The sequence below is a fragment of the Myotis myotis genome, unplaced genomic scaffold (assembly GCF_014108235.1).
Source record: "Myotis myotis isolate mMyoMyo1 unplaced genomic scaffold, mMyoMyo1.p scaffold_m19_p_13, whole genome shotgun sequence".
In the NCBI taxonomy this organism is placed as follows: Eukaryota; Metazoa; Chordata; class Mammalia; order Chiroptera; family Vespertilionidae; genus Myotis; species Myotis myotis.
This window is the reverse complement of record NW_023416317.1, coordinates 17,424,067-17,448,466: the sequence shown is the minus strand read 5'-3', so window position 1 is coordinate 17,448,466 and position 24,400 is coordinate 17,424,067. Positions and strand designations below refer to the sequence as shown.

The following is a 24,400-nucleotide window of genomic DNA, read 5'->3' as shown; positions in this document are numbered from 1 at the left end:
AAATTTTATTGGAAGACAGTCACATTCATTCATGTCTATGGCTATTTGGTGTTAGGATGGCAAAGTTGAGTAGTTGTGACGGAGACTCTATGGCCTGCAAATCCTACAAGGGATACTCTCTGGCACTTTAGAGAAGTTTTTTGCTGACATTTGTTCTAAACGAGCCATTAGAAAAATAATGAGATATAACTAACAGGCGTGTATTGGAGGAGATTAAATGTTTTTTTTTTTGTTTGTTTGTTTGTTTTTAAAAAAGCTCAACCCAAAAAAGACAGAGAAAGAAAAACTAACAATGGACAGAGCAATAGAAAAGAAATAACAAGATGGTAGATTTAAACCCAGATTTATAAACCCTTATTAGAAGGCAGAGTTTATCAGGTTTTATATGTTAAAAAGTCCCCACTCTATAGTGTCTATAAAAACTACTTTAAATATAAAGACACAAACAATTTTAAAGTAAAAGGACAGAAAAATACATAAAATGCAAACACTAAGAAAAGCCTGAGTGGCTATATTAATATCCAACAAAGCAGACTTAAAAACAAGGGGTCTTATCAAGAACGAAGAGAGAAATTTCATAATAATAAAGGTTGTCATTTAATCCCAGAAGACGTAATAATCCTAAGTATGCATGTGCCTAATAACAGAGCTCCAAAATACACAAAGACAAAACTGATAGACCTGAAAGGAGGAACAGACAAATCTGCAGTTGTAATTGTGCATTTTAATACCCTCGAGGAGTGTTGATAGAACATGTAGACATAAAATCACTGTGGACACAGGGAGGTTTGGACAGTACCATCAATCGACTTGACTTGATTGACATTTTTAGAACATCCCACCAACAAGAGTAGAATACACATTCTTTTCATATGCACATGGAGTATTAACCACGAGAGACATATCTGGGGACATAAAACAGGTCTGAGTGTATTTAAAAGGATGAAAATCAAACAAAGTTATGTTTTCTGAATGATTTAGCAATGTTTCTTCTGGGTAAAAGGTCAGTATGAAAAAAACCCTGAGAATTTCTATGTAATAGTCATGAACTATTGGAAAATGAAATTTTAAAGACTGCTATTTACTGTTGCATTAACAAACATGAAATATGTAGGGATAGTGCATTGAAATGACTAAACCTTTCTGAGAAACTGAAGAAGACCTAAATAAATGGAATGATGTACAGTGTCATAGATTAGAAAACTCCATATTGTTAGGATATCAGTTCTTCTTAAATTAAGCTACAGAGTGAATCCTAATCTAAATCCCAGCAAGATTGTTATATAGAGTGACAAATTTATTTGAAAATTTAAATGGAAATTAGATAGGCTCTAGAGTAGCTAAAGACATATTTAAGAACAAAGCTAGAACCTGATTTTAAGGCTTATTATAAAACTACAGTAAGTAGTCAAGACTGTGATATTGACATAAGGAGTAGACATCAAGATCAATGGAACAGAATAGAGTCTTGAAATAGCCTCATAAAATTGGTTTTATTTTTATTATTTTTTAAATTTATTTTTATTGATTTCAGAGAGGAAGGGAGAGGGGGAGAGAGATAGAAACAACAATGATCAGCTGCCTCCTGCGTGCCCCACACTGGAGATGGAGCCCGCAATCCAGGCATGTGCCCTGACCAGGAATCAAACCGTGACCTCCTGGTTCATAGGCTGATGCTCGACCACTGAGCACACCAGGCCAAAAGCAATTCTTTCCCCCCCCCCATAAAATTGGTTTTAGACAAAGGTTCCTCGGTCATTCAATGGGTTGAGGAAGCTCTTTTCAGCAAATGGTGCTGGAACAACTATTTCCCCCGTATATAAAGAAGACTCTATTCTTACCTCATACTTCATATAGATGCTACCTTAACAGATCCTAGACCTAGATGTGAAAATTAAAACTATAAAATGTTTAGGAGAAAATCTTTATGACCTTAGGGGAGGCAGAGATTTCTTAGGACACAAAAAGCACTAGCCATAAAATCATTGAAAATTTGGACCTTATCAAAATTGAAAACTTTTCTTCAAAAGACAGTGTGAAGAAAATGAAAAAGTTATGCACCAATTGGGGGGAAAAATCGCAGTACATACTGATTAAAGATTTGTATTTAGAATGTATAAAGAACTCTTACAACTCAATAGTAAGAAGACAACCCAGTACATTAATGGGCAAAAGATTTGAACAGATCTTCACAAAAGAAGATATGTAATGGTCACCAAGCATCTGAAAAGATGTTCAACATTAGTAATTAGAGAAATGCAAATTAAAGCCACAAGGACAGCATTTTCATACCCACTAGTATTACTGAATGTAAAAAGATGGACACTACCAAATGGTAACCAAGATATGGAGCAACTGAAACTCATACACTGCTTGTAGAAATGGAAATGGCACAATCATTTTGGAAAAGTTTGCCAATTTCTTACAATATTAATCAGATACTTACCATATGACCATATTACCAGTATTATTAGTAGGCACTTAGTCAAGATAAGGGAAAATACATGTTCACAAAGAGACTTTATTTCATAATAGAGAAAAGGTGGTGGCAACAACCCAAATATCTCTCAACAGGTGAATGGGTAAGTCATTGTGGTATCACTCAACAATAAAAAGAAATGAACTGCTGATTAATGTAACAACTTGGATGACTCTCAAAAACATGGTGAGCAAAAGAAGATAAAAAAGAACAAGCTGTATGGTTCTGTTTATATAAGATTCAAGAAAAGGGAAAAAGCCCCAACTGGTAATCAGCCAACCACTACCCAAGGCTGTGCTTAGAGGGAGGAAGACTACAACAGGCGTGAGAGAACTTTTGGAGATACTGGATGTTTTGATTGTGGGGTCATTACTTAGGCTTATACTTTTGTCAAAACATGCCATGATATGCTTAAAATGGTTGTATTTTATTAAAACTTAGCAGCTATAACATTGTTTTTGCAAAAGTAAAAATTCAAGGAAGTTAAAGTATTAGAACTGGACTTGGTCTTTTTTTCCATTAAATATGAAAAACTTTAGAACATTACAATATTCTTCTAAAATATGCACTAAATTGTAGTCAAAGAGTGGAAGAAAAGTTAAAAAGGGTGAAAAATTAAATGTCTTCATTGGAATCAAATTCCTACTCCCTAAAGTTTCCAACTACAAACTATATCTCAGTCCAATGGATTTTCCATTCCAAGTCAGCCCTGACCTGCTTTTGTCAAGATTCCTAGTAACAGAGACATTGGGAAAGGAATTGATATGTCTAAAATGTGGCCATAGGAGGACTCATTGGGTCTACCAGAGCTGATACTGTACCCTGTCTAGGAACGCTTGATCTGAGCCACAGTTATCCCATACCTCTGATTTTTTCGATGAACAGAGCATTCAGCTCTTCATTTAAGCTTTGTGAAGAAGGATGTGCAGTGCTCATTCTGGTGCTTCTGACTTGAGTCAGGTTAGGTAGCTGCTTGCCTTTTTTCTCCTGTCTTAGGGTACATTTTTTTTAATGTTTTTTTAAATTAATTTTTAGACAGAGAAGGAGATGGGGCTTGGGGAAAGGGCGGGGGGAGATATCCAGATATGAGAGAAACAGCACTTGCTGCCTCCTGCATGCCACCTACTGGGGATCAAGCCCATAACCCAGGCAAGTCCCCTGACCAGGAGTAGAACTGGGGATCTTTTGGTGCATGGGATGGCACTCAACCAACTGAGCCACACAGGCCAGAGCTTGGGGTAAACTTTTAATAATAATCTAATATCAAATACTTTCTCCTCATGTCCTTATCTCTTTAGGCACATGGTAAATTTTTGTTGGTTGGGGGTGGTGTTGAAGGGAGTAGAATCACAAAATATTAGGATGGGAAGGGTGTGGGGCTCTGGATCATTTAATCCCATTTCTCATTTCACACAGAGGCAACTGAAGCCCAGGGAAGGCGAGGGACTTGTTTTAATGCCTCCTAGCTCGCCGGAAGGAAGCCAGCCCCAACCCCTGACCACTTCCACTCATGGCTGTCTGGAAACAGCAGCCAGCTTCCCTCTCAGACTCAGCTTCCTCTAGTGGGGGAGGGGCAGTATTCACCTGTTTTCAAGGACATTGCTAAAGAACAGGGGATAAGGGACCACAGAGTGTACATTGCAAAACACTGGCACTTGAAAGCAATCTTAAGTCACTACCTGCATAAATTACTTGCCTAACCCTTTGGGATGAAAATTCCTGTGGCTGCCACATTTCAGAAGTTTGAGGTTTTCTTTCTCCCCCTTTCTTTCTTTGTTTTTGTGAAGCTATAAACTTGTTTGGAGGGAGACTTTGAACTTTAGCTTTGCTGCAGGGGTTTACAGTCATTAAAAAACTATGCTAATGAGAGAAGCCTGTCATCTGAAGCTTTGAAAAGGTAGAGACTGACTCAGTTCGCCTCTCACCCGCCTGGGTTCATTGCTAATTGCTGCAGTGTTACTAAAACAAACGACTGGACTTTCAGTGCCCCGGAATGGCATGTCTGTGCCGGGTCAGGGCTGCACTTCAGACCACCCTGTGTTTTATGGACGTGGTGTCTTGGCCATCCAGAGGCGTGCCCATGGGGGCCGAGTTTCTGCTTTGGCTGCTAATTAAACTTTAGAAACCTTTTCTTTGTTGCTGGGCCAATCATTCCCACAATCTGATTGGCCGGAGTTGATTCTATTTGAAATGGGCAAATTTATATTTATTCTGAAAAACAAGCAGCAATTCCAAAGAATAAATGTTTATTTGAAAGAGCAAAAGTAACCGGCAAATGAGCAGATCGCTTGGAAACAGCTTTATCCGAAAAACCTTCTGAGAGTAGGAAAAAATTTGTCGTGGCTGCCAGATACAATGTTATTCACATTTCAAAAGAAATGCTGGTCTTCATACCTCAGGTTGCTGCCTTTGGCCTTTGCACAGCTCCCTGGCCTCTGGTTTACATCATTCCGCACACCCCCCTTTGAGGGTGGAGGTAGGATATTGGCAAGCATATCGATGAAGATGTGGGACTTCGAAGTCAATATTCATACATTGAATTATTCATCAAATATTTTTGAGCACTTCTTACATATCAGGAACTGTTTCCTAGAAGAGATGCAATGAACAAATGAACAGCACAGGCTAAAATTCCTTGCCCTATGGAACCTACATCCTCGTGGGGCCAACATACCTGGATCCATGCATTCGTTCTGCCACTGGTTTTGTGAACTTGGGCACGTGCCTTGCTCCCAGGAAGTTTGTTTCCTCAGCTGTAAAATGGTGTTAATAATAATTGCTACTGCAGAACGGTTTGTGAGGATTAATGAGATAATGTACGTAAAGTAGGCAGCACCTGGTGAGTGCTCAGAAATGGCAGCCGTTATGATTATTGTTGTCGTTATTCCTATGGGGCAATTCCGTTTGTCATCATTGGACCCCAGTGAGCCCCTTCTGCCATGCTGGTGGACTTGCTTGAGGATGTTCCCTTGGTAGGGAAATGGGAGAACATTCCCTGACCCAAATCATGTTAGACAGGGGGTCACCTTCCGGGGTCACAGCCCGGTTCTTGCCTTGGCCTTGCTTTCCCTTTTTTAAGCAGCAGCCACGCAGAATTAGCCCTTGTTCAGAAGTAACTACTGCTATCATCCTGTTTTGCTTCCCTGGGTGACAGACTCTAACGTTTCTTCCTCTCTTCTTCTTTCAGGTTGTTTAGTGTAATTTTGGAACAATTAACCAAAGAAACAGAAGGCGGTAACCACTCCGGTGGCAAATCAGGAGGCTTTGACGTCAAAGCCCTCCGCGCCTTTCGGGTGTTACGGCCACTGCGACTAGTATCAGGAGTGCCCAGTAAGCAGCTTTGTTTCCTAAAGCCGGGGTGTTGTTGATTTGTCCCTTCTGGGTGGGTCTCAGGAAGGTGAGCCGAGTGCTGCAGGTGAGTTGCGGTGGCCCGGCCCAGGCTCTGCGGGCGACCGGAGGCCTTTGCTGGTTGCAGTGCACTTTGGCTTGTGTTGTCGCTGGATCCCGTGACAGCCCGAGAGGGGCTGGCAGCCATGTGCCATCCCGACTTCGTAAAAGAGGAGATGGAGCAAGTGGTGGCATGAGGCCTGAGTACAGGCTTCCTGACTCGAGTCTGGTTTCCTTCTGCGACAGCGCCCTGGCCGTCACCTCCTCCGAAAGTGGTGGCTTATCCAGGGCTCCACTCACGGCCTCTCTTCAATGTGAGGAGTGACGGGGCTGCACTTCCAAAAACTTGGCTCTCTACTCTTAGGGACTGTGCCTGTCCCGCTCTGGGGAAGAGGCGAATGCTTTCGTGCCCTTCCCCACCCCTCCCCTGCAAGGAGGGCAGGCTAGAACCTGCTGGAAGGTGGTTTAAAGACTGGAGATAGTGCAGGGAGAGCCCCAGCACGAGGTCTGGAGCACAAGGAGCCCCTCAGGGTGAGAGGTGTCATCGCTGTGCACTTGGCGACGCTGCCTGTGTGTGCCAGGCCCTCGTGTGCTGCCTGCTGCAGACCAGGCAAGGCTGAGTGCCACCTGAGTGGGAACAGATGTCCTGTCTGTGCCCTGGCCAGGAGCGCAGGCTGCTGCTTCCGTAAGGGGTGTGGGATGTGCCTCCCTGGGCTCTGTTCCTGATGGGACACCCCCTCCCCTGCTGGGAACCTCAGAGGGTAGGTGTCCTAGCACCTTTCCCAGGACTGGGTGGGAGGATCAGGCCTGCAGGCCGTGCCTGTGTTCCACCCTTGGAAAGCCGTCAGAAGGACACAGACCATGGTCTGGCTCCTCCAGCAAGTCTCTGAGAGTATTTATTAAACCTGTTGGCGCTCAGAACGCACCAGAAATTCTCTGGAAGAAAACACCATTTCCAAATTTAACATTTTAAAATGTAGGAAGTGGTGTTTTATGTGTACTTGTTTTTCCAGATGGTTCATTTATTTTCATTGAAAAAGATCAGCACAAGTCAAAACCACAGAACTGTCTGGAAGCAATTGAGAAAAATAGGAATACCTTGGAAATGACTGGCTCTGTTAGGGTGGAACATGGTTACATGAGAAGTTCAGTGAGCAAACACGTTCTTTCAGATGTAGTTGTTACAGCTTAATCTAATTTCCAAGTAACCATGCCCCCCCCCCCCCCCCCCCCCCCCCGCAGCAAATGGCAGGGAGCCTGCCTGCGTGTGTGCTGCGGCTTGCGTGCACGGCGGTGAGAACTCGGCCAGGTCTGGCTCCCTTGCCTCGTGAGCTTGTCACTAAATGACTAGTCCGGTGCCCCCACAGCCTCTCAAGAACCAGTGCTAAACTGTGTTTCTTCCTTTCCCCAAAAAAATACCACTTTGAAACTTGACCGAGGTCTGCATCACGTTCTCCTGGGGATCAGCAGGGAGAAAGGGGCCTGAGTCTTGTGTGAGAAATTTTCAGCCGTATTTTAGCCGCCCTGGAGGGAACACCCAAGCCTCTCATCAGACCCAATGGGCTTTGGGGGGAGGGGTCGGGGGCTCTGGCTCATGCTGCTTCCCATGCCGGTTGGCGTCTGTGGCCCGGTGATTTCTTCTCGAGTACCTGAAATTGTTCAAGAGGCCTGGGAAAGTGTGGCTGTTGACACTTATCTGGGAAATGTCTAGTCATTTCTAAAGAGAATTGAGACTGTCCTGTAAGACAGGATTCTGTGTGTGTGTGTGTGTGTGTGTGTGTGTGTGTGTGTGTGAATGTATTTATCCAGTGGAAGGTAAAAAAATGCATGTTTCAGAAGAGAGAGTAGTTCAGACATCTGTGGAGCCCTTAGCCACCCACACGCAGTTAACTGATGAGTGTTTATCGGAATCCCAGCCCATCCAAGTGGGAAAGATCCCTAGAGAGCATCCGCCCAACAGCATCACCTTTACATGAGGAAGCCGAGGCCCACCAAGGGGTAGTGACTTGTTCAGGTTCCTGTAGCCAGTGGGTGGCCAACAGGCCAGACCCACAGTCTCCCAGTTCCTGGTGTTCTTTCCACGTCACCCCTCTGCCTCTGTGATCAGAGCCTCCGTGAGCTCTGTACACATCGACAATATACAAAGGAGCTTAATGTCACATAAAAGTGTACAATTCACATTGAGATACAGCTTCATTATCTCACAAATGTGGCCAACCTGAAGTACAGGAGAGCCTTAAATATGAACATATTCGTGAAACACAAGGCTCACTGCCGTGGAATTGAGAAGAGTTAACTGCTGAATGGTGATTTTGAATGGCCTATCCACATCTAAAAAAATAAACAACAAAAAAGCCCCTATCCGATTGGATTAAAGCGGATGTTTTCTTTCCCCTCTGTCTGTTCTTTCTAGAAGGTGGAAACATTAGCAATCATCTTAATGATCATTTTTTTTCCCCAAAAGAAACCATTTGAGCACTTAAACATCCAAAGGCAGTACCTAGGATTTGGGTCATAATGAGGGTCTTGGAAAGATGGGCTCTTTGTGAGTCTGAAATCCTCTGATTCGTCTTCCCTCCCCAACCAGTCCCCCACCTCTTTCCCATCTTTCTGATTGCTGGTAAGTATTCTTCTCTCTACTTGGTGTGTTCTGATTCCTAACTTATTTAATTCTAGCATCTCAGCTTATATTCCTTCATTCTTTGAGTATGTATTGGGAGAGTGAGAGAATATTAGAAAAGGGCTGCTTGAATGAGGCGAGACAGTGGGGAGGGGAAGGGGAAGAGAATAAAGAGGAGAGTGAACTGTGCAGAGCAGAAGCTGTGGTCATGGGTGGTGGGAAGAAGGTAGGACACTAAACGTGGAGGTCAGGTTCTAGTATGAGTTCTGGTCTCCTGGCCATCACTGTCCCTCAGTCTTCTGCCTCCTCCCACCCACCATCCCCCTTTCCATTCTCCCTCTTTCTCTTCCTATACCATGGCTCTGAGTATCACTCCGTGGACAGCCTCCACGCTTTCGTGTCCCTTCCCCATCTCTCAAGCCCAGGGTTCCGCTGCAGCATGCTTTCCTCTTCTTGCTGTGCCGCGATCGACTCACTGGTTCTGAGTTGCTCTCCTTCCTCTGCTTGTCTCCTGCCTCCCTCATTCCAGGAGAGCCTCCTTTTGACATGCTTTTTGTTTTTTTGGCTGGGCACTAGGATTTCCTCATGACCCTGCCTCTATAGGTACCTTCTTCTCCCTCAAATTCAGTTGCTGAGTTCTGGTCTCCACCGATCCTGTCTACTGCTGCCCCATTCATCTTGCTAAAGAGGCTGCCTTTCGCTAACGGACTAAAGATGGTCCTGTAGCCCAGATTCAAAGCCCAGAGCTACCTAGCTGCAGGCTGCTTTTCCTTCCTGATACTCCTTTCCACTTGTTCTCACCAGCCAAGGCTCCCCATCCCGAGCCCATACAGCGCTGGCTCACCTCTGTGCGCTTGGTGCGCTCTCCCCTCTGCCTGGCATAGCCTCTCCCCTGCCCACCCGTGGAAATCACCCTCCTCAGACCCAGGCCCTGCCGAAAGGGGGCTGCCACCCAGTCCTCTTTCTCCTCCCCACTCAGAAACGGTGTGTAACTGTGACTGATGTTACTCACACAGCATTTGTGTGCGACCTTTCCTTTGCATTTAATTCTTATGTCTCCTCCTAGGATACAAGCTCTTGGAGAGAAGGCACATTATGTAATACATCCTCATATCTCCCAAAGCACTAACCTGATGCTTGCCACGTGGTAGATGTTCAAGGAACGTTGTTGAATGGATGAACAAATGCATGCATGAATGACTAACTTTGAAACTGGACAGTCCCCTCTCTAGGCCTTCCCCATCTGTTAAGTGAGGAAGTTGGATTAGATGATCTTTAAGTTTTCGTTTTAACTTATTTCACATCCAGATTAACGCTAATTGAAAGCTTTGAGATATCTCTTTGAGTCTTATTACTATGTGTCACATGCAAAGCAGGCGCCATTAGGAATTATATATGTGCATCCCTGAAGTTTCTTCCTGGCTCACAAACTTATTTCTCTCTCTCCTAGGTTTACAAGTTGTCCTGAACTCCATTATAAAAGCCATGGTTCCCCTCCTTCACATAGCCCTTTTGGTATTATTTGTAATCATAATCTATGCTATTATAGGATTGGAACTTTTTATTGGAAAAATGCACAAAACATGTTTTTTTGCTGACTCAGGTGAGTAATGAAAATGGTCGCTCACCCAACTTTTTATTTCCTCCCAAACAACTTTTGTGGTTTTGAGAAAATCTAAAACAAAATGAGAGTGAGAAAAAAAAGAAGCCAAATGTACCAGTAAATTTACTGGGCCAGTTCCTAGTGTGAATTATGTTCAAAATAAATAAATCTCCTTTTTGGTCCTGATTTCCTGTATAATGTGTCCTGGCAAGCAAGACGAGGGACCCCCCAAAATTAGAACAGGAGGCGCATCAGTGGCATTGTATACAGACTTGAGAAAGGTGCTGCCAGGGAGCACGAGGAGAGAAAGGTGCTGTGAGTGAGCACAGAGGGGAGAGCCCCGGGAGAGAAAGGTGCTGTGAGTACAGGAAATGGCAAACTCCACGGAGGAGGCACTGTGTGGAGCGGACCTTGAAGGCCAAGTGGGATTCGGAGACAGCAGAGATGGGAGGAAGCAACGGTGCTCGGCCTCCTCAGGCGTGGGTGTCCCGATGTTCATCCTTGGGTTGTGAAGCCTTCTTGCTCTGCTTGCAGATATCGTAGCTGAAGAGGACCCAGCGCCATGTGCGTTCTCAGGGAATGGACGCCAGTGTATCATTAACGGCACGGAGTGTAGGAGTGGCTGGGTTGGCCCCAACGGAGGCATCACCAACTTCGATAACTTTGCCTTTGCTATGCTCACCGTTTTCCAGTGCATCACCATGGAGGGCTGGACAGACGTGCTCTACTGGGTAAGCAGTGAGGGGAGGGAGCTGGTGGAGTGTTCTTTCTTTGGATGACAGTTGCGTTAGCTAGAGCCATTGGGGAGTTGACTGAAAAAGAAACCCTGCAAGTCAGTGTTTTGGGGAAGGGAAGCAGACCCTCTCTTCACTCAGCAAGACTCATCATCTTTCCTCCTCAGGCATTTAGTGTCCATTCTAGAGAGCAGGAGGCCAGTGTTGGCTCCCTCCACGCCCCTGGGCTGCCTGGGGAGTGCTTGCCCAGTGCGCCTAGTGGCCCCTTCCTGGAGGAGCCCAGAAGGCCAGGCTGGCCCCGGTAAGCTCTTAGAGAGCCAGGAGTTATTTCCCAGGTGAAGAGGCTTCATGGGCTAAAATTGTTCTTTTATACACCAAGGAAGGTTGCTTTACTAGTCTCCGAAACGGAAGATAGGGAACATAAATTGCATACCTTTCATGCTTTCCATAACTTAGCACAGCCCTAAAGCCAAAATGGGTTTTTTCCCCTATTATATTTCCCTTGCCTCTTCAGTACCATATAAATCAGCCCAGCACAAGCCCTTAGTTCTCTCTTCCTTTCTCTTTGGAGCCAAAGAACTCTGGCAGAGAGGGTAGAAATGGAGCGGGGACCCATCCAGCTGGCCGTGAAAATGGGGGGACACCCCTTCGATGGCTGGAGTCTGGTTCTTCTTGATCCAGACAGTGCCAGGAGGCTTGGCCATAAATGAAGAGTGGTAGCATTTCAACAGCCATTTCCCCGAGCTGAGCCTGTTTGTTTGTTTGGTAGAATTTGAACAAGCTCACAGAAGTTTAGAAATTATTTTCCATGCCACAGAGTTGCTGGGAAAAACAGCTGACATGTAGATTTTGAGGCTAAACCAAAATCCAAATGAGATTAACCAGGATTCCAATAATAACTTGTTAAAAGGCAATTCATAGTAATACAGTGCCTCTTGAATGGGCAGTCTCTAGCGAGAAGGCCTGCAGATTGAGATGTAGCTTTTAAATTTTAGACGCTTTATAGGATTTCATATTTCTCTGTAACTTCAGAGAACAGAGCATCTGAGGGTTATAGTAGGTTTTTGCTTCCCTTCACCAGTGACCACATGCTTACAGGATTATAGAAGTCCCTCTATCCTCAATGTTAGGCAGGGAGGGTATGTTTTTATTTTCAACCCCAAAGTCTGTGTCTAGTTTGGTAATAAGGTTTAAGCAGCACCAGCATGTTATTCCTTGTTTCTCCCCTTTTCTCTCCTTTTCCTTGTTGTTATAGGAGTGTGTGTGTGTGTGTGTGTGTGTGTATGCACATCTATTGTTTATATTTATATATCAATGCCTTTCATGGAGAGGACGAAGGAGGGAGATTATATTGGATGAGCCAAGACCCTGGTCGTGCAAGGGGACCCTCAAATTAAGCAAAGGGTTCCTTTTCACTAGTATTGTTTAAAAAGTTGCAACTCCTCATTAGATTAGTTGAGTTCTCACTCCCAGATTTCCCTTAAAATTTCTTGTAAATCCAAAAAGCATCATCCAAATAGCCCAAACTTGAATCCTTCCCCGAAACAGTACAGAAAACAGCATTTTGATTAAAAAAAAATCTGTGATCCTCTCCACTTTGTTGTTCTCTCTAGTCACGGTAAATTGTTCACTGCTGATCCAACATGCCTTGACTAATGGACAATTTTATACTTTATGTTATATTTCTGCACATTCTCTCATCACAGTTTCCATTTGTCAAGCAAGTGAAACCTCTGGGAGTGTGAGATTAAAGGAGAGAAAACTCCATGTGCCCAGAAATGAGTTTCCACTTGCCTTCCTGAGAACCTTGCAGGATCACCCAAGATCATGTAATTGTGATCTCTATTGTTAATATGACAATCAGAGTTAATAATTTAACAATATAATAATTATAGTCTCTATGAACTACATGGCATCTTTATTTTAATGGAGGAACACACATAATTTATTAATATTATTCCAGCCTATATCCCTTTATAGAAAGTCTGGGATTTTGAAGATGGAAACAATGGACTATAGAGAGATCACTGAACATCCCTAGGGCCCTACAGCAAGAGATTGTGGTCCTTGATCTAGAATGTGGGTATATGTTCTTTTTTTTTATAAGGAGCCAGATAGTAAATGTGTTTTGCCTGCAGGCCATAATGTCTGTGTCACAACTCAATTCTGCCCTCTGCTCTGGGTTGCTCAGAAGTAGCCATTGGCAACATGTAGACAGATGGTTTCTAATGAAGCCATTTTTATGGAAACGGAAATTTGAATTTTGTATAACATTCACGTGTCATAAAATACTCTTTTGATTTTTTTAACCATTTAAAAATGTAAATGCCACTTTTAGCTCAAATGCTGTACAAAAGCAGGTGGCTGGGTGGGTTTGGCCTGCAGCTCATAGTTTGTCGACCCCTGGTCTAGACTAGAATCCAGCACTCTCTCTCCTTGGTATTTATTTCTCCACCCTTCTATAACATTTGGGGCAGCAAAGTCATGTCTTCCACCGTCTTCACCAAGGTCTTAGTCTTTGAAACACATCAGGTTGTTTTTAATTACCTGTTGATTACATCATAGAGATAGGCAGGCAAGGCACCCGGCCTTCTTAATATGTTATGGGCCACAGTCAGCTGGAAGCCACATAGCTGCTCCAGAACAGAACATGCATGCCCAGCACAGCAAAGACTAATTACTATTACTCTTCAAGTGTAAAATCCCATTGCCTCAGTGTAGATGGGCCATGTTTAAATATTAATTTTTGTCCACAACTAGGGTATCAAGGAAACAACATCTTGAGAGATAACTAAGGAGATTTGATTTAAAATATTGATGGCAAGCAAATTTTCCAATCCTTTGGGTGTTTGTATATGGTGGATAAAGTCTTTGCCAGGGATTATGTGCATCTTGACAGGTTTATATTCAGTCAGTTACCAAGCTCATTGAGACCTCAGATCTCAAGAGAGTCTTGCCAGTGGTCTTGAGAAGGAAAGTACAGGTATGCCTGATATTCAGAAAGACACACTTAGAACCATATGGATGTGTGGGGAGTAGGATTATTAACTCCGGTGGAAAAAAGTTATTAATGGAACTTTTATAAATTGAGTTCCATAAACATAATTAAGCTGCCATCAGACTCGCACACATTTGTTGGCCACAGAGGCAGAAGGATGTAGTGCAAGGAAAGAACATTAGGGCTGGGCTAGGGCTTGGTGTTTGACCTTGGACAGGTCACTGGGGCTCTTTGGGCTTTAATTTTGTTTTCTTTAAGATGCAGAACAAGACTACATGATTCTTTTTTATTTTTCTCCTTTAACTCAGAGGACATGTTTTTGAATGTAAGAAATTAATTTGAAAAGTATTGGTTTCAGGAGAGAGCTGTCCATATAAATTATATGTGGCCTCTTGCCTTATTGCCAAGCTCTTTTCAGTGAAGGCACCTATGGAGTTGCTGGCTGTCGGGCTCTAATGGGGTATTCTCGTGGTCAACTATTGACTTCCTTCAGGGTACCTGGAAATTCCTCTCTAGTTGGCCAAGTGCTTGCCTTCCTGTACCTTTCTCTTATTCCATGCTCAGGGGATCTACCTACAACCAGCATCCCAGGTATCCAGTGGTGTTTCCAGTAGTGTTAGGATGGCCTTTAATTGGAGACATGAATATACATTTCAACCTTTGAAGTAAGGGAAAACTGACACCCAATAGAATATTATTCCCTGGCACCAGGTGGCTCCACATGATAATTTTGATATAAATATTTGAAAAAGCAATCTAAATTGAAATGCTTCAGCTCATGCTGATTTCCCCATTGTGAATAAAGACCTTGCAGACAAAATCCCAACTAGTGTCTCTGTTTTCATGTGGGTATTTTGGGGAACAGCTTGCCAGTTCTGATTTGTCCTGTGTATGTAAGGTCTGAGAAAGACTGGCCTCTGAGAAGAGAGTGGGTTGAGCAGGTTTAGTGGGGAGAGAGACTGGCCTCTGAGAAGAGAGTGGGTTGAGCAGGGTTAGTGGGGAGAAAGACTGGCCTCTGAGAAGAGATTGGGTTGAGCAGGTTTAGTGGGGAGAAAGACTGGCCTCGAAGCCTGAGCTCTGCTTCTCTTCCCTGATGTCTGGGGATTAGAGTCTCCTGTGGCCTTTGTTTAGCTTTAGCCTTGCCCCCGGCCTCCAGTGGTCATTCCAGGTGATATTTCTGACTTGAGCAAATCTGAATCTGTCAAACACTCCCAAGAAATTGTAAAGGTCTTTCCTTAAAAATAAAAGTTTCCTCCCACGTGGAGCAGACAACACAAGACTGAGGCCCAAATGAAGGGGTGAAGCAGAGGGCTCAGCCCACTGACTCGGCCAGAGTTGTTGAAAAGCGAAGTCTCCTGGTGGGAGTCCTGGACTTGGACAGCTCTCTCCCATCCTGTGAGCATGCTCTCTCCTGTCCTACGCACCCCTGTTCCAATAGAGAGGAAGCAGGCCCAGAGAGGTCCCTGTGGAAGGTCCTGCCTCCAGGCTGGGCTCTGGCCACTACACCAAGCAGCCTGTTTTCTTGTCCTCCACACATGGGTTTTTAAGTAAGTTTGGTGGCGTAGCTGCTTTGGAAGAATTACCCTCTGCCTTCCTGCTGAAATTAGTTTATCCAGCTTAATTAGATCAACAATTGCAGCCATGGCCTCGGCTCATTCATTACTCTAATTGCCAGTGTAAGATGTGCAGACTGATATGAGTTCTATTAAGCACATCAGTTTTCATGTGGCCAAACAGGTGTTTCGTAAGGGATTTAATGCCCTTTCCCTAGGCTTCAGTAACAGATGTTAGGTAATTTTTTTTAATGTTCTCTTTTCCTATTTGGCTTCTGTGTGAGGCAAACAGTGAGATGCATGAGTCTCATTCTGTAAAGCTGAAACATGGAGCCATATAGTGTGGAGGAAAGCACATGCGTAAAGTCCGAAGGGCTTGTACCTGCAAGGCAAGAGCCACGAGTCGGCCCAGACTAGGTATAGTTCTGTCGGCCGGAGGTGCTGGGTGTTCCAGCAAAGTCGGGCCTGGGGTCATTCCTGTTGTCCCCAACTGGCCCTCAGCATCTCCTTCCTGGGAGAAGCGTTTGCCCAATTTAACACTGACCTGTGCTGTTGGAAAGTTCCATCAGGCCGTGAACCTTTAAAGTACCTGTTCGCTCCAGCATGAAAGCTGCTCGTGACCAAACCCTCCTGGGGGTGTCTGTCGGGGAGGCCATGTCTGACTGTCCCACAGAAGCGTGTGCGACAGTGGGGCATGGGGTTTCTCTAGATCAGTGGTTCTCAGCCTTCTGACCCTTTAAATACAGTTCCTCATGTTGTGACCCAACCATAAAATTATTTTCGTTGCTACTTCCTAACTGTAATGCTGCTACTGTTATGAATCGTAATGTAAATATCTGATATGCAGGATGGTCTTAGGCGACCGACCCCTGTGTAAGGGTCATTCGACCGCCAAAGGGGTGGCGACCCACAGGTTGAGAACCACTGCTCTAGAGGAAGCCAGGTTTCCAGGCCGGGTCATCCAGGGTCGGTGTGGGGGATAGTGCGTCTCCTTCTCCTGGGTCCTTCCTGTGGTGCAGGCATGAAAATCTCATTTCCTGGAGCATGTCAGCTCGCTGACTTCTGAGCGCTCGCCTGCTTTGCATTAGTTTAGCTGTGCTTGACTCCTGATTGAGGGCCATTCAGATTTAGGGTGGTAGGTTTCCTTGGAGAGGTTGGCTCCCAATGGAAAGTTATTATTTTAGTGTGTGTGTGTTTTTTTTAAAGAATAGAATTTATAGAGTCAAATGTTGCCAGTTTGTCTCTATAACTAAGACTTTTCCACCATCCCAAATTTCAGAAGCAAAAAAAGTACCAACAACTTGGACAGAGGAGGAAATAATTTTCAGCGAAGCAGTAGTTTTGTCCTCTACCAAGATCCTTTCAGAAAATCCCTAATGGCGGCAGCTTCCTGTGAGGAAAAGCCAAATCCCAGCTGATTGCCCTACCGGTGGCCAAAATTGGCTCTCAGTTGCCCTGAAGGCTTTGATGCCTCTGTGTGTGTGTGTGTGTGTGTGTGTGTGTGTGTGTGTGTGTGTGTAATATATAATGAAAATGTATTGGCTACTGTTGTCTCTGACTTAAATCTAAGTAAATGTTTCATTAAATGTATAGAATGCTGTCTCTAATGTGACCCTCTCTCCTTAATAGATTCCCTTATTAACCCACCCCTATGAGACCATCTTGTTTCTTACAGATGAATGATGCTATGGGATTTGAATTGCCCTGGGTGTATTTTGTCAGTCTCGTCATCTTTGGGTCATTTTTCGTACTAAATCTTGTACTTGGTGTATTGAGCGGGTAAGCTACACCTCTTTCATCTTGAAAGCAGAGCCCTGAGGACAGTTGCCAAGACCACACAGGCTTTGCTAGATGGGGCCGCCGGGTGGGTGCCAAGCCTCCCGTGTCCTCCAAGACGCTTGTCCTCTGCTGAGGCTTCCCAAGTCACGACGGTTCCTGGAACCTCACCAGCCTTCATGAAAGGCAGCGATAGGATAGTTATTGACCAGGAGTTAATCAGCGTTGTTGCTTGGCATTTAAATACTTTCCATTGCTTGCCCTTCTGTCTGTCCTAAAATGAGACACATTTATAATTGCTTTATTGGTCTGGATCCAAATATAATGCAGATGAATTGGTACAAAACAGTCACTAAATGAGCTGGTCCCAGCAGACTTTTGGTAGGCCCCAGACTTCAGCAGCAGAACGTATCCTTAGGTGAAGACAAAAAACGGAAGGCCCTGGGTGGGGTCCAGCCCTAGGGGCACTGACTTTCCACCAAAGCCCCACGTGGTCTGGCAGCTGCTCCTGGGGCTCTGCTCTTTAGTAAATAGATAACTGATAACATCTCCTTACATTTTACAGGTAAATGATGCGATAGGATGGGAATGGCCATGGGTGTATTTTGTTAGTCTGATTATCCTTGGCTCATTTTTCGTCCTTAACCTGGTTCTTGGTGTCCTTAGTGGGTAAGCAGTTGGATTCATGTTGCCCATTCTGCTGCCTCGTGTTCCGGGGGTGGCTGTGTGTGTCCCCCCCGTCGCCCCCGAGGCTCCCCTGCATGCGTGTGAACTCTGATGTTTCCTCCGTGTGTGGCTTTTGGATTGAACTGTGATTCTTTCTGCCCGTATCTATCTGTGAGATTCTGTGTTTCTGATGCTTGCCAAACACTATTAATTTAATGAGAACGTTTCCCTGAAGCCAGTTGCATTAATTTGCTGAAGTGCCGAAGTGGATTACCAGGGAGGAAAAGGAGTCCTGACCTTGGTCTCCCCCAGGAAAGGGCGTCGTTTGTGGTTTTATTCCCATTGGTGCATAACCTGCCCCTTTGAGATAATCATGCATATTTCCAAGGTGTTTTAGATTTCATTGTGAAGGAGAAATAAGCCTAGGCTAGCACATAAATACTAAACACATTTTAAAATCTTAATGCCCTGCTCTCGGGATTGTTGATTAGCTTCGTTTTCTGCTGCTGTCACTGTGAGAATTTTCCCTCTAATTCATTTTTAATCTTAACTGGTAGAATCTTTCATGTCGAGTAATGATCAACTTTTGCACATTCATTTTTTTTGTTTTATTTTATTAACTAGAGGCCCGGTGCACAAAAATTTGTGCACTCGGGGGGGAGGGGGGGGTCCCTCAACCTGGCCTGTGCCCTCTCGCAGTCTGGGACCCCTCGGGAGATAACGACCTGCTGGCTTAGGCCTGCTCCCGGGTGGCAGAGGGCAGGCCCAATCCCTAGGTGCAGCCCCTGGTCATGCTCAGAGCAGGGTCAATTGGGGAGTTGGGGCACCGCCCCCTGTCATGCACAGAGCAGGGCAGATTGGGAGGTTGCGATGCCACCCTCAGTCACGCTCAGGGTAGGGCCGATTGGGGGGGTTGGGGCACCGCCCCCTGTCACACTCAAGGCAGGGTCGATGGGGAGGTTGCGGCGCCACCCCCTGTCACGCACAGAGCAGGGCCGATCAGGGGGTTGGGGCGCCGCCACTCTCACACTCAGGGCAGGGCCGATCGGGAGATTATGGCTCTACCCCGTCACACACAGAGCAGGGCCTGTGGGAGGGGCGTTGGGGCGCCGCACCCTGTCACACACAGAGCAGGGCCGATCAGGGGGTTGGGGCGCCGCACCCTGTCACACACAGAGCCGCAGGGCAATCAGGGGGTTGGGGAGCTCCCCCCTATCAGGCACAGAGCAGGGCTGATCAGGGGGTTGGGGCGCCTTCCCCTGTCACGAACAGAACAGGATAGAGAGGTTGTGGCCCCACTCCCTGTCACACACAGAGCCGAAGGGCGATCAGGGGGTTTGGGCACTGTCCCCTTTCATGCTGATCCCGGTGCCGGGAGGCCTCTCAGCTCCGCTGATCCCGGTGCTGGGAGGCATATTACCCTTTTACTATAAAGGATAGAGGCCTGGTGCACGGGTGGGGACCGGCTGGTTTGCCCTGAAGGGTGTCCTGGATCAGGGTGGGGGTCCCCACTGGGGTGCCTGGCCAGTCTGGGTGAGGGGCTGAGGGCTGTTTTCAGGCTGGTGGGTGACTGAAGCTCCCAACCTGTCCTTTTTTTCTTTTTCTTTTTATTCTGGGCCAGCTTTAGCTCTGGCTCCAGCTCTGAGGCCTCTGCTGCTGAAAGCAGGTATCTGGTTTGTTTGGGTTCTATAATCGAAACTCTGTATCAACTCCAGCTCTGAGATCCCGGCTCGCTGAAAGCAGGTTTCTGGGGTTTTGTTTAGCTTCTATATTTGTTACAATGTTTCAAACTGCAAGTTCAGAGGCCGGCAAGGCAGGCGGGGAACGTTGGAGTCCTCCGTCACTGAAGTAAGCAAGCCTCATGTTAGTTTCAAGCTGCCTGGCTGCCGGCCGCTATCTTGGCTAGCAGTTAATTTGCATATCTTGCTGATTAGCCAATGGGAAGGGTAGCGGTCGTACGCTAATTACCATGTTTCTCTTTTATTAGATAGGATATTCACCTGAGGATATTTTTCCATTGATTTTGTTTTAGAGAGGAAAGGAGGGAGGGAGAGAGAGAGAAATATCCACTGGTTGTCTCCTGTACCTGCCCTGACTTGGGGGGTTGGGGGGAGAATAGGGATTGAATCTGCAACCCAGGTATGTGCCCTTGACTGGGAATTGAACCCACAACCCTTTGGTTCATGGACTGATGCTCTAACCAGTGAGCAAACTGGCCAGGGCTGCACATACATGTTTTTTGGTCTTATCATGGTCCTTGTCCTTCCATCACTGTTTTTGGAATTTCATTTTTTTTTTTTTTTTTTTTTTACCTTCTATAGAGAGGGCTCAGGGGAGATGGGCTCAGGACCTGGACTTGGATGTCTCTGGGCTCCGCCTTACCTTGGGGCAGCTGTGCCACCTCACTGTCCTGCAGGTACCCCAGAAAGGGAAGCAAGTACCCCAGGGAAGGGACCCGGGACTGTTGAGGATCTCTCAGAAGCGGCCAGCGGGGGGAATGTAACTGTTGAGGGGCCTGGAGAAGGTGCTGGGGTGCTGCTGGAGGCCCAGGAGGTTCCACCTCCCGGGGAGCCTGTGTTACTCACTGAGTGCAGACATCATCAGGAAACGCTGCTGATGGACTTGCTTCCCAGTGAGTTTATCTTCCTCTTGTCACTCACTTTATCTTCCTCTTTCGGAGCTAGTGGGGCTTGTGTCTCGGGCAAGTGATGTCTTCATGTAACGCCGAGTCAGTGGAGAGACCTCTGTCGCCTTTTTCTCAGAGCAGAAAGCCGAGCCAGCTGTCCATCTCTTCTCCCCTCCTCGCCTCCCTCCCGCCTCCCTGCCTGTTTGCAGGGGGAAAGGATTTGGAATTCTCCTTGACCCAGGGGGTCAGTTTCACACATGAAGGCCCACCTAGGGCCCAACAGCCCCAGCAGTGTGCCTCCCAGTGAGAGGAGTGGGGGCTGGGACTGAGTTGGGGGGTGGAGGCGTGCCCTGGCCCCCCACCCATAGCAAAGCTTCCTTCTTCAGAGAAGTGGCTCCTCAAGCCTCATGCTCCTTCACATACACCTTTAAAGTGCCCTCCTAGTGAACCTCCGTGGCTCCGGCTGGTGATGGGGTTTGAGGGGGGAAATGATCCCTGGAGAAACGGCATCGTGCTTAACTCTGCCACAGGAGCAGCCTGGCCAAGGTCAACAGCAATTCTGTTGTGACTTCCTTGGCGCCTCGTGTCTCCTAAACCCAACTAAACTGACTGAGGCCATGGAAACCGCTAATTTCAACAGAGCCGGTGACGTGCCTTATCTCTGAGCTCCGCAGAGCAGGCACTGGCGCCCTGGCACGAGGAAGCTGCTTAAAAAAGAAAAAAGGAAAAGCTGGGAGGAGCGGCTCCTCATTAGAAAGGTGGGCATTAAATATGCACCCCCAATGGCGGGGGTACCCAGACCTGGGGGATAAAAAGGGCACACACCCTCATGGAACAACCAGTTTACTGAACTGTATTTCGGGGAAAATAATTTAATTGAAAGTAACTTAAAAAACATTTTTGTATCAAAACCAAACTAGATCCCTTTCTGAAGGAGAATGCAAATGATGTATACATTTAAAATTAAAACCTAGGACTCCCTAGTGCCTCCCCCGGTGAGTGCCTGTACCCAGGGGCTGCATACGGACTCTCCTCCACCAGAGGCCACTCGGTAGGAGATGCTGGGGGCTATTTGTGTAAAGTGAGAACCACGTCTGGGGAGCAGAGCCCTTCAGCCTGTTGACTAATTTTGCCAGCGATTCCCGAGTTCTGCTGAGTGCCCGGCTCTGGGCCAAGGGCCAGGGGTGCCAAGATGTCTAAGCCACAGACAGAGGCCTAGTGTTCAGACCTTCCTTGTCTGGCAGGAGAGACTATTGTTAAGCAGTGCAGGCGGGCAACGCTGGAGGAGAGGTGTGGACCAAGGGCTGTCAGCTGGATCTTGGAAGATGATAAGGCATCTGTTGGGGAAACGTACAAGGAGCTGGCAGGCTCCCACCTTCCCTAACAGTGACCTGCACTTCTCTGCCCAGCCACCTCCCCTTGGCTTCCCCCCAAGGCAACCGGAAATCAAAATGGGTCCCTCGTGTTCGTCTTCTTGTTAAAGCAAATTCAAAATACTTTCATTTTAGTCGCAGGGTGCTTCACAATTTTTACAGAGGTGATAAAACCAGAAGGATGTAAATGCTAAAAGAAAGACAACTTATGTCGCAAAGCCTTTTGGGGCCATGAGACCAACACAAACGGAATCCCAAAAGCACCGAAATAGAAGACTCCTATTGTAGACGTTGAAGACCCTGCTGTAGCTTTCTGATGCAGAATCATGAAATGAGGATGTGTGTCTTTAAGTCTGTTGACCACGGGGAAATATTTGCTCCTGCTCCTTGGCCCTGTCTCAGATTTCGCGTGGCCAGGCCACCCTATTTATTCTTGAACTGATTTTGATCTGCCGCTTGATTCGTTGCCGGTACATTTTGAGAGCATTCTAAGGTTGGTGCTTTGGAAACCCCTTTGGTTTTCCAGCAGACCCTTTTCCTCCAGGTGAGTACGAAGTTTACAAACTGCACCCCCCGTAGCCAGGCATGAGCAGAGGAAGACCTTGGTCTCTGAGGACAGGGTGCTGCGGGGGAGCCGAGCTGTCTCACTCGTGTGGCAGCTTCGCATTAAGTTGTCATTGAGAAGATGGGCCTGTTATGACCGGTGACTAGAAAGCATGTCTCAGTGAACTCTACAATTCAGGCAGGCCACGTCGCCCGTCATGCTGGCTTTTTAGAAGCTTCGTGATTTTTCAATTCTAAAATTGTTCATTTAACTCCTTGTCTCTTTTGAGATGTTTGTCAGTGAATAGACAAAAGAAGAGAACACGTTGCTGCTTCGGTGCTTTGTTTCTTTAGCATCACTGCCACATTCCCAGGGGAAAGGGTGCCAGGGGCAGTGGGCTCCGTTCCGCACCTGCAGGACCCGCCTGATGCTGGGCACACCTGCCATGAGCCAGCATGGTCCCCAGAGCTGGGGTCCAGGCCCGAGGAGGGGGCTGGTAGATGAGAAGGGAACTAGGAGACCTGGGTTTTGGTCCAGCCAGTGTCACACAGTAATTCTGGGACTTCATTTAGTAACCCTGAGCCTCAGGCTCTTCATGCCTCACACAGGGATGACCCACCACCCACCTTCCCACAGGGTGCTGGCTTTCATCAGCTCATGAATGTAGAAGTGCTTCGAAAATATATAAAGGGTTTTACTCATCTAATGTGTCTGTATGTTAAGTCTATGCCCCCTTCCCTGGGTCCTTTCGAAGTTATCTAAAGGGTGCCATTCTCTGGATTTCCCAGGAAGTGACCAGAGAAATGTGCTTGGTACACATGTTACTGCTGTATTCTGTGCCCTCCACAAGGAGGCTGTGGAGGTTCTTTGTCAAGCTCTGAATCCTTGCGATTGAAGTTACGTCTGACAGTGATTTTTTTTTTTTTTTTTTTGGCCATAAATAGGGGTAGGTAATGGCATTTCTGTAACATAGTGGTTAAACTCACCGGCTTTAGAGTTGGATCACCAAGACTTGCATCTTTGCTCTACCTTTTACCACATGAGATTTGGGGCAAATTACTTAACTTCTTTGAATCCCACTTTCCTTATCTATGAAATGGAGCTAATAATACCAACTGTGTAGAGGATTCATTGAGCAAGAGTGTACAGTGCTTGGTCATTGTTGTGATGGCTCAAGTAAGAGTATACAAGGCATATTGTTAGTTAATGGGATGCAAGGAAAATCTAATTAACTCAGTCCTTTTAAACCAATTAATAATTATAAGCCAAGGTAGGCCTGAATTAATGAAAAGTCAAAGTTATACTTTAAAATGTTTTATTATATGCACATGTCTGTATATACATAATGACATAGCCAGTGACTCCTAAAGAATACTACCACATAAACCACCTCCTGGGCCTGCTTTAAAGAAAGATGAAAATCATTTGTAATTCACCCATGAATTCAAAGCTGTGGTTTTTGTCAACCTGTTATGAAAAAATATTTGAACCACTTCTTTTGGTAAGCAGTCCTTGTATATTGTTGGAAGATAAATGCTCTTTGTAAACCAGATTTTATGACATTAGATTGAATGTAAATTGAACCCATGTCTATAAGTTCAACATCATTCAGCTCTAAGTTAATTTGTGTCTTTGTGTCCCAATTAGTTGCAAATCTACCAGGTCACAGGTTCTCTTTTGAAATCACTAATCTCATTTTATGTGACTAGAGGCCTGTTTATCTTAACTTTAGAAGTTTTGTGGGGACATGGATGAAGTGAAGCATCTTAAGAGCCATTTTCAAGCCAGGTGATTATTCTGAATTTCACTCTCCCATCCTTCCGATTCCCCCTTCTAGTTGCATCAGATCCCGGGGCAGGCCTGGCTGCTTTCTGTGGTAACTGCTGATGTGTGGAGATTGGGGAGGGACGGTGGGGGCAGTGCTGGGACTGTCGGCTGTATTTTATGAGAATTACACAGAATAGGAGCAGGTTTGGGGCATCGTCATTTGCACCCTGGTCCATTGAAATTCACACCATTATGAGATGTGTTAAATCAGACT

The 24,400-nt window shown here is 45.9% G+C and overlaps 1 protein-coding gene across 1 annotated transcript in view; it reads left to right on the top strand.

The window, feature by feature from the left end:
* LOC118668585 (voltage-dependent L-type calcium channel subunit alpha-1D) overlaps positions 1–24,400 on the top strand; it is a 287,039-nt gene that overhangs the window by 240,080 nt on the left and 22,559 nt on the right. The window contains exons 5-8 of the mRNA XM_036333801.1: positions 5,667–5,809; positions 9,937–10,089; positions 10,624–10,820; positions 17,050–17,153. Coding sequence (XP_036189694.1) covers positions 5,667–5,809; positions 9,937–10,089; positions 10,624–10,820; positions 17,050–17,153 — 597 coding nt within the window. The remainder of the gene's footprint in view (positions 1–5,666; positions 5,810–9,936; positions 10,090–10,623; positions 10,821–17,049; positions 17,154–24,400) is intronic.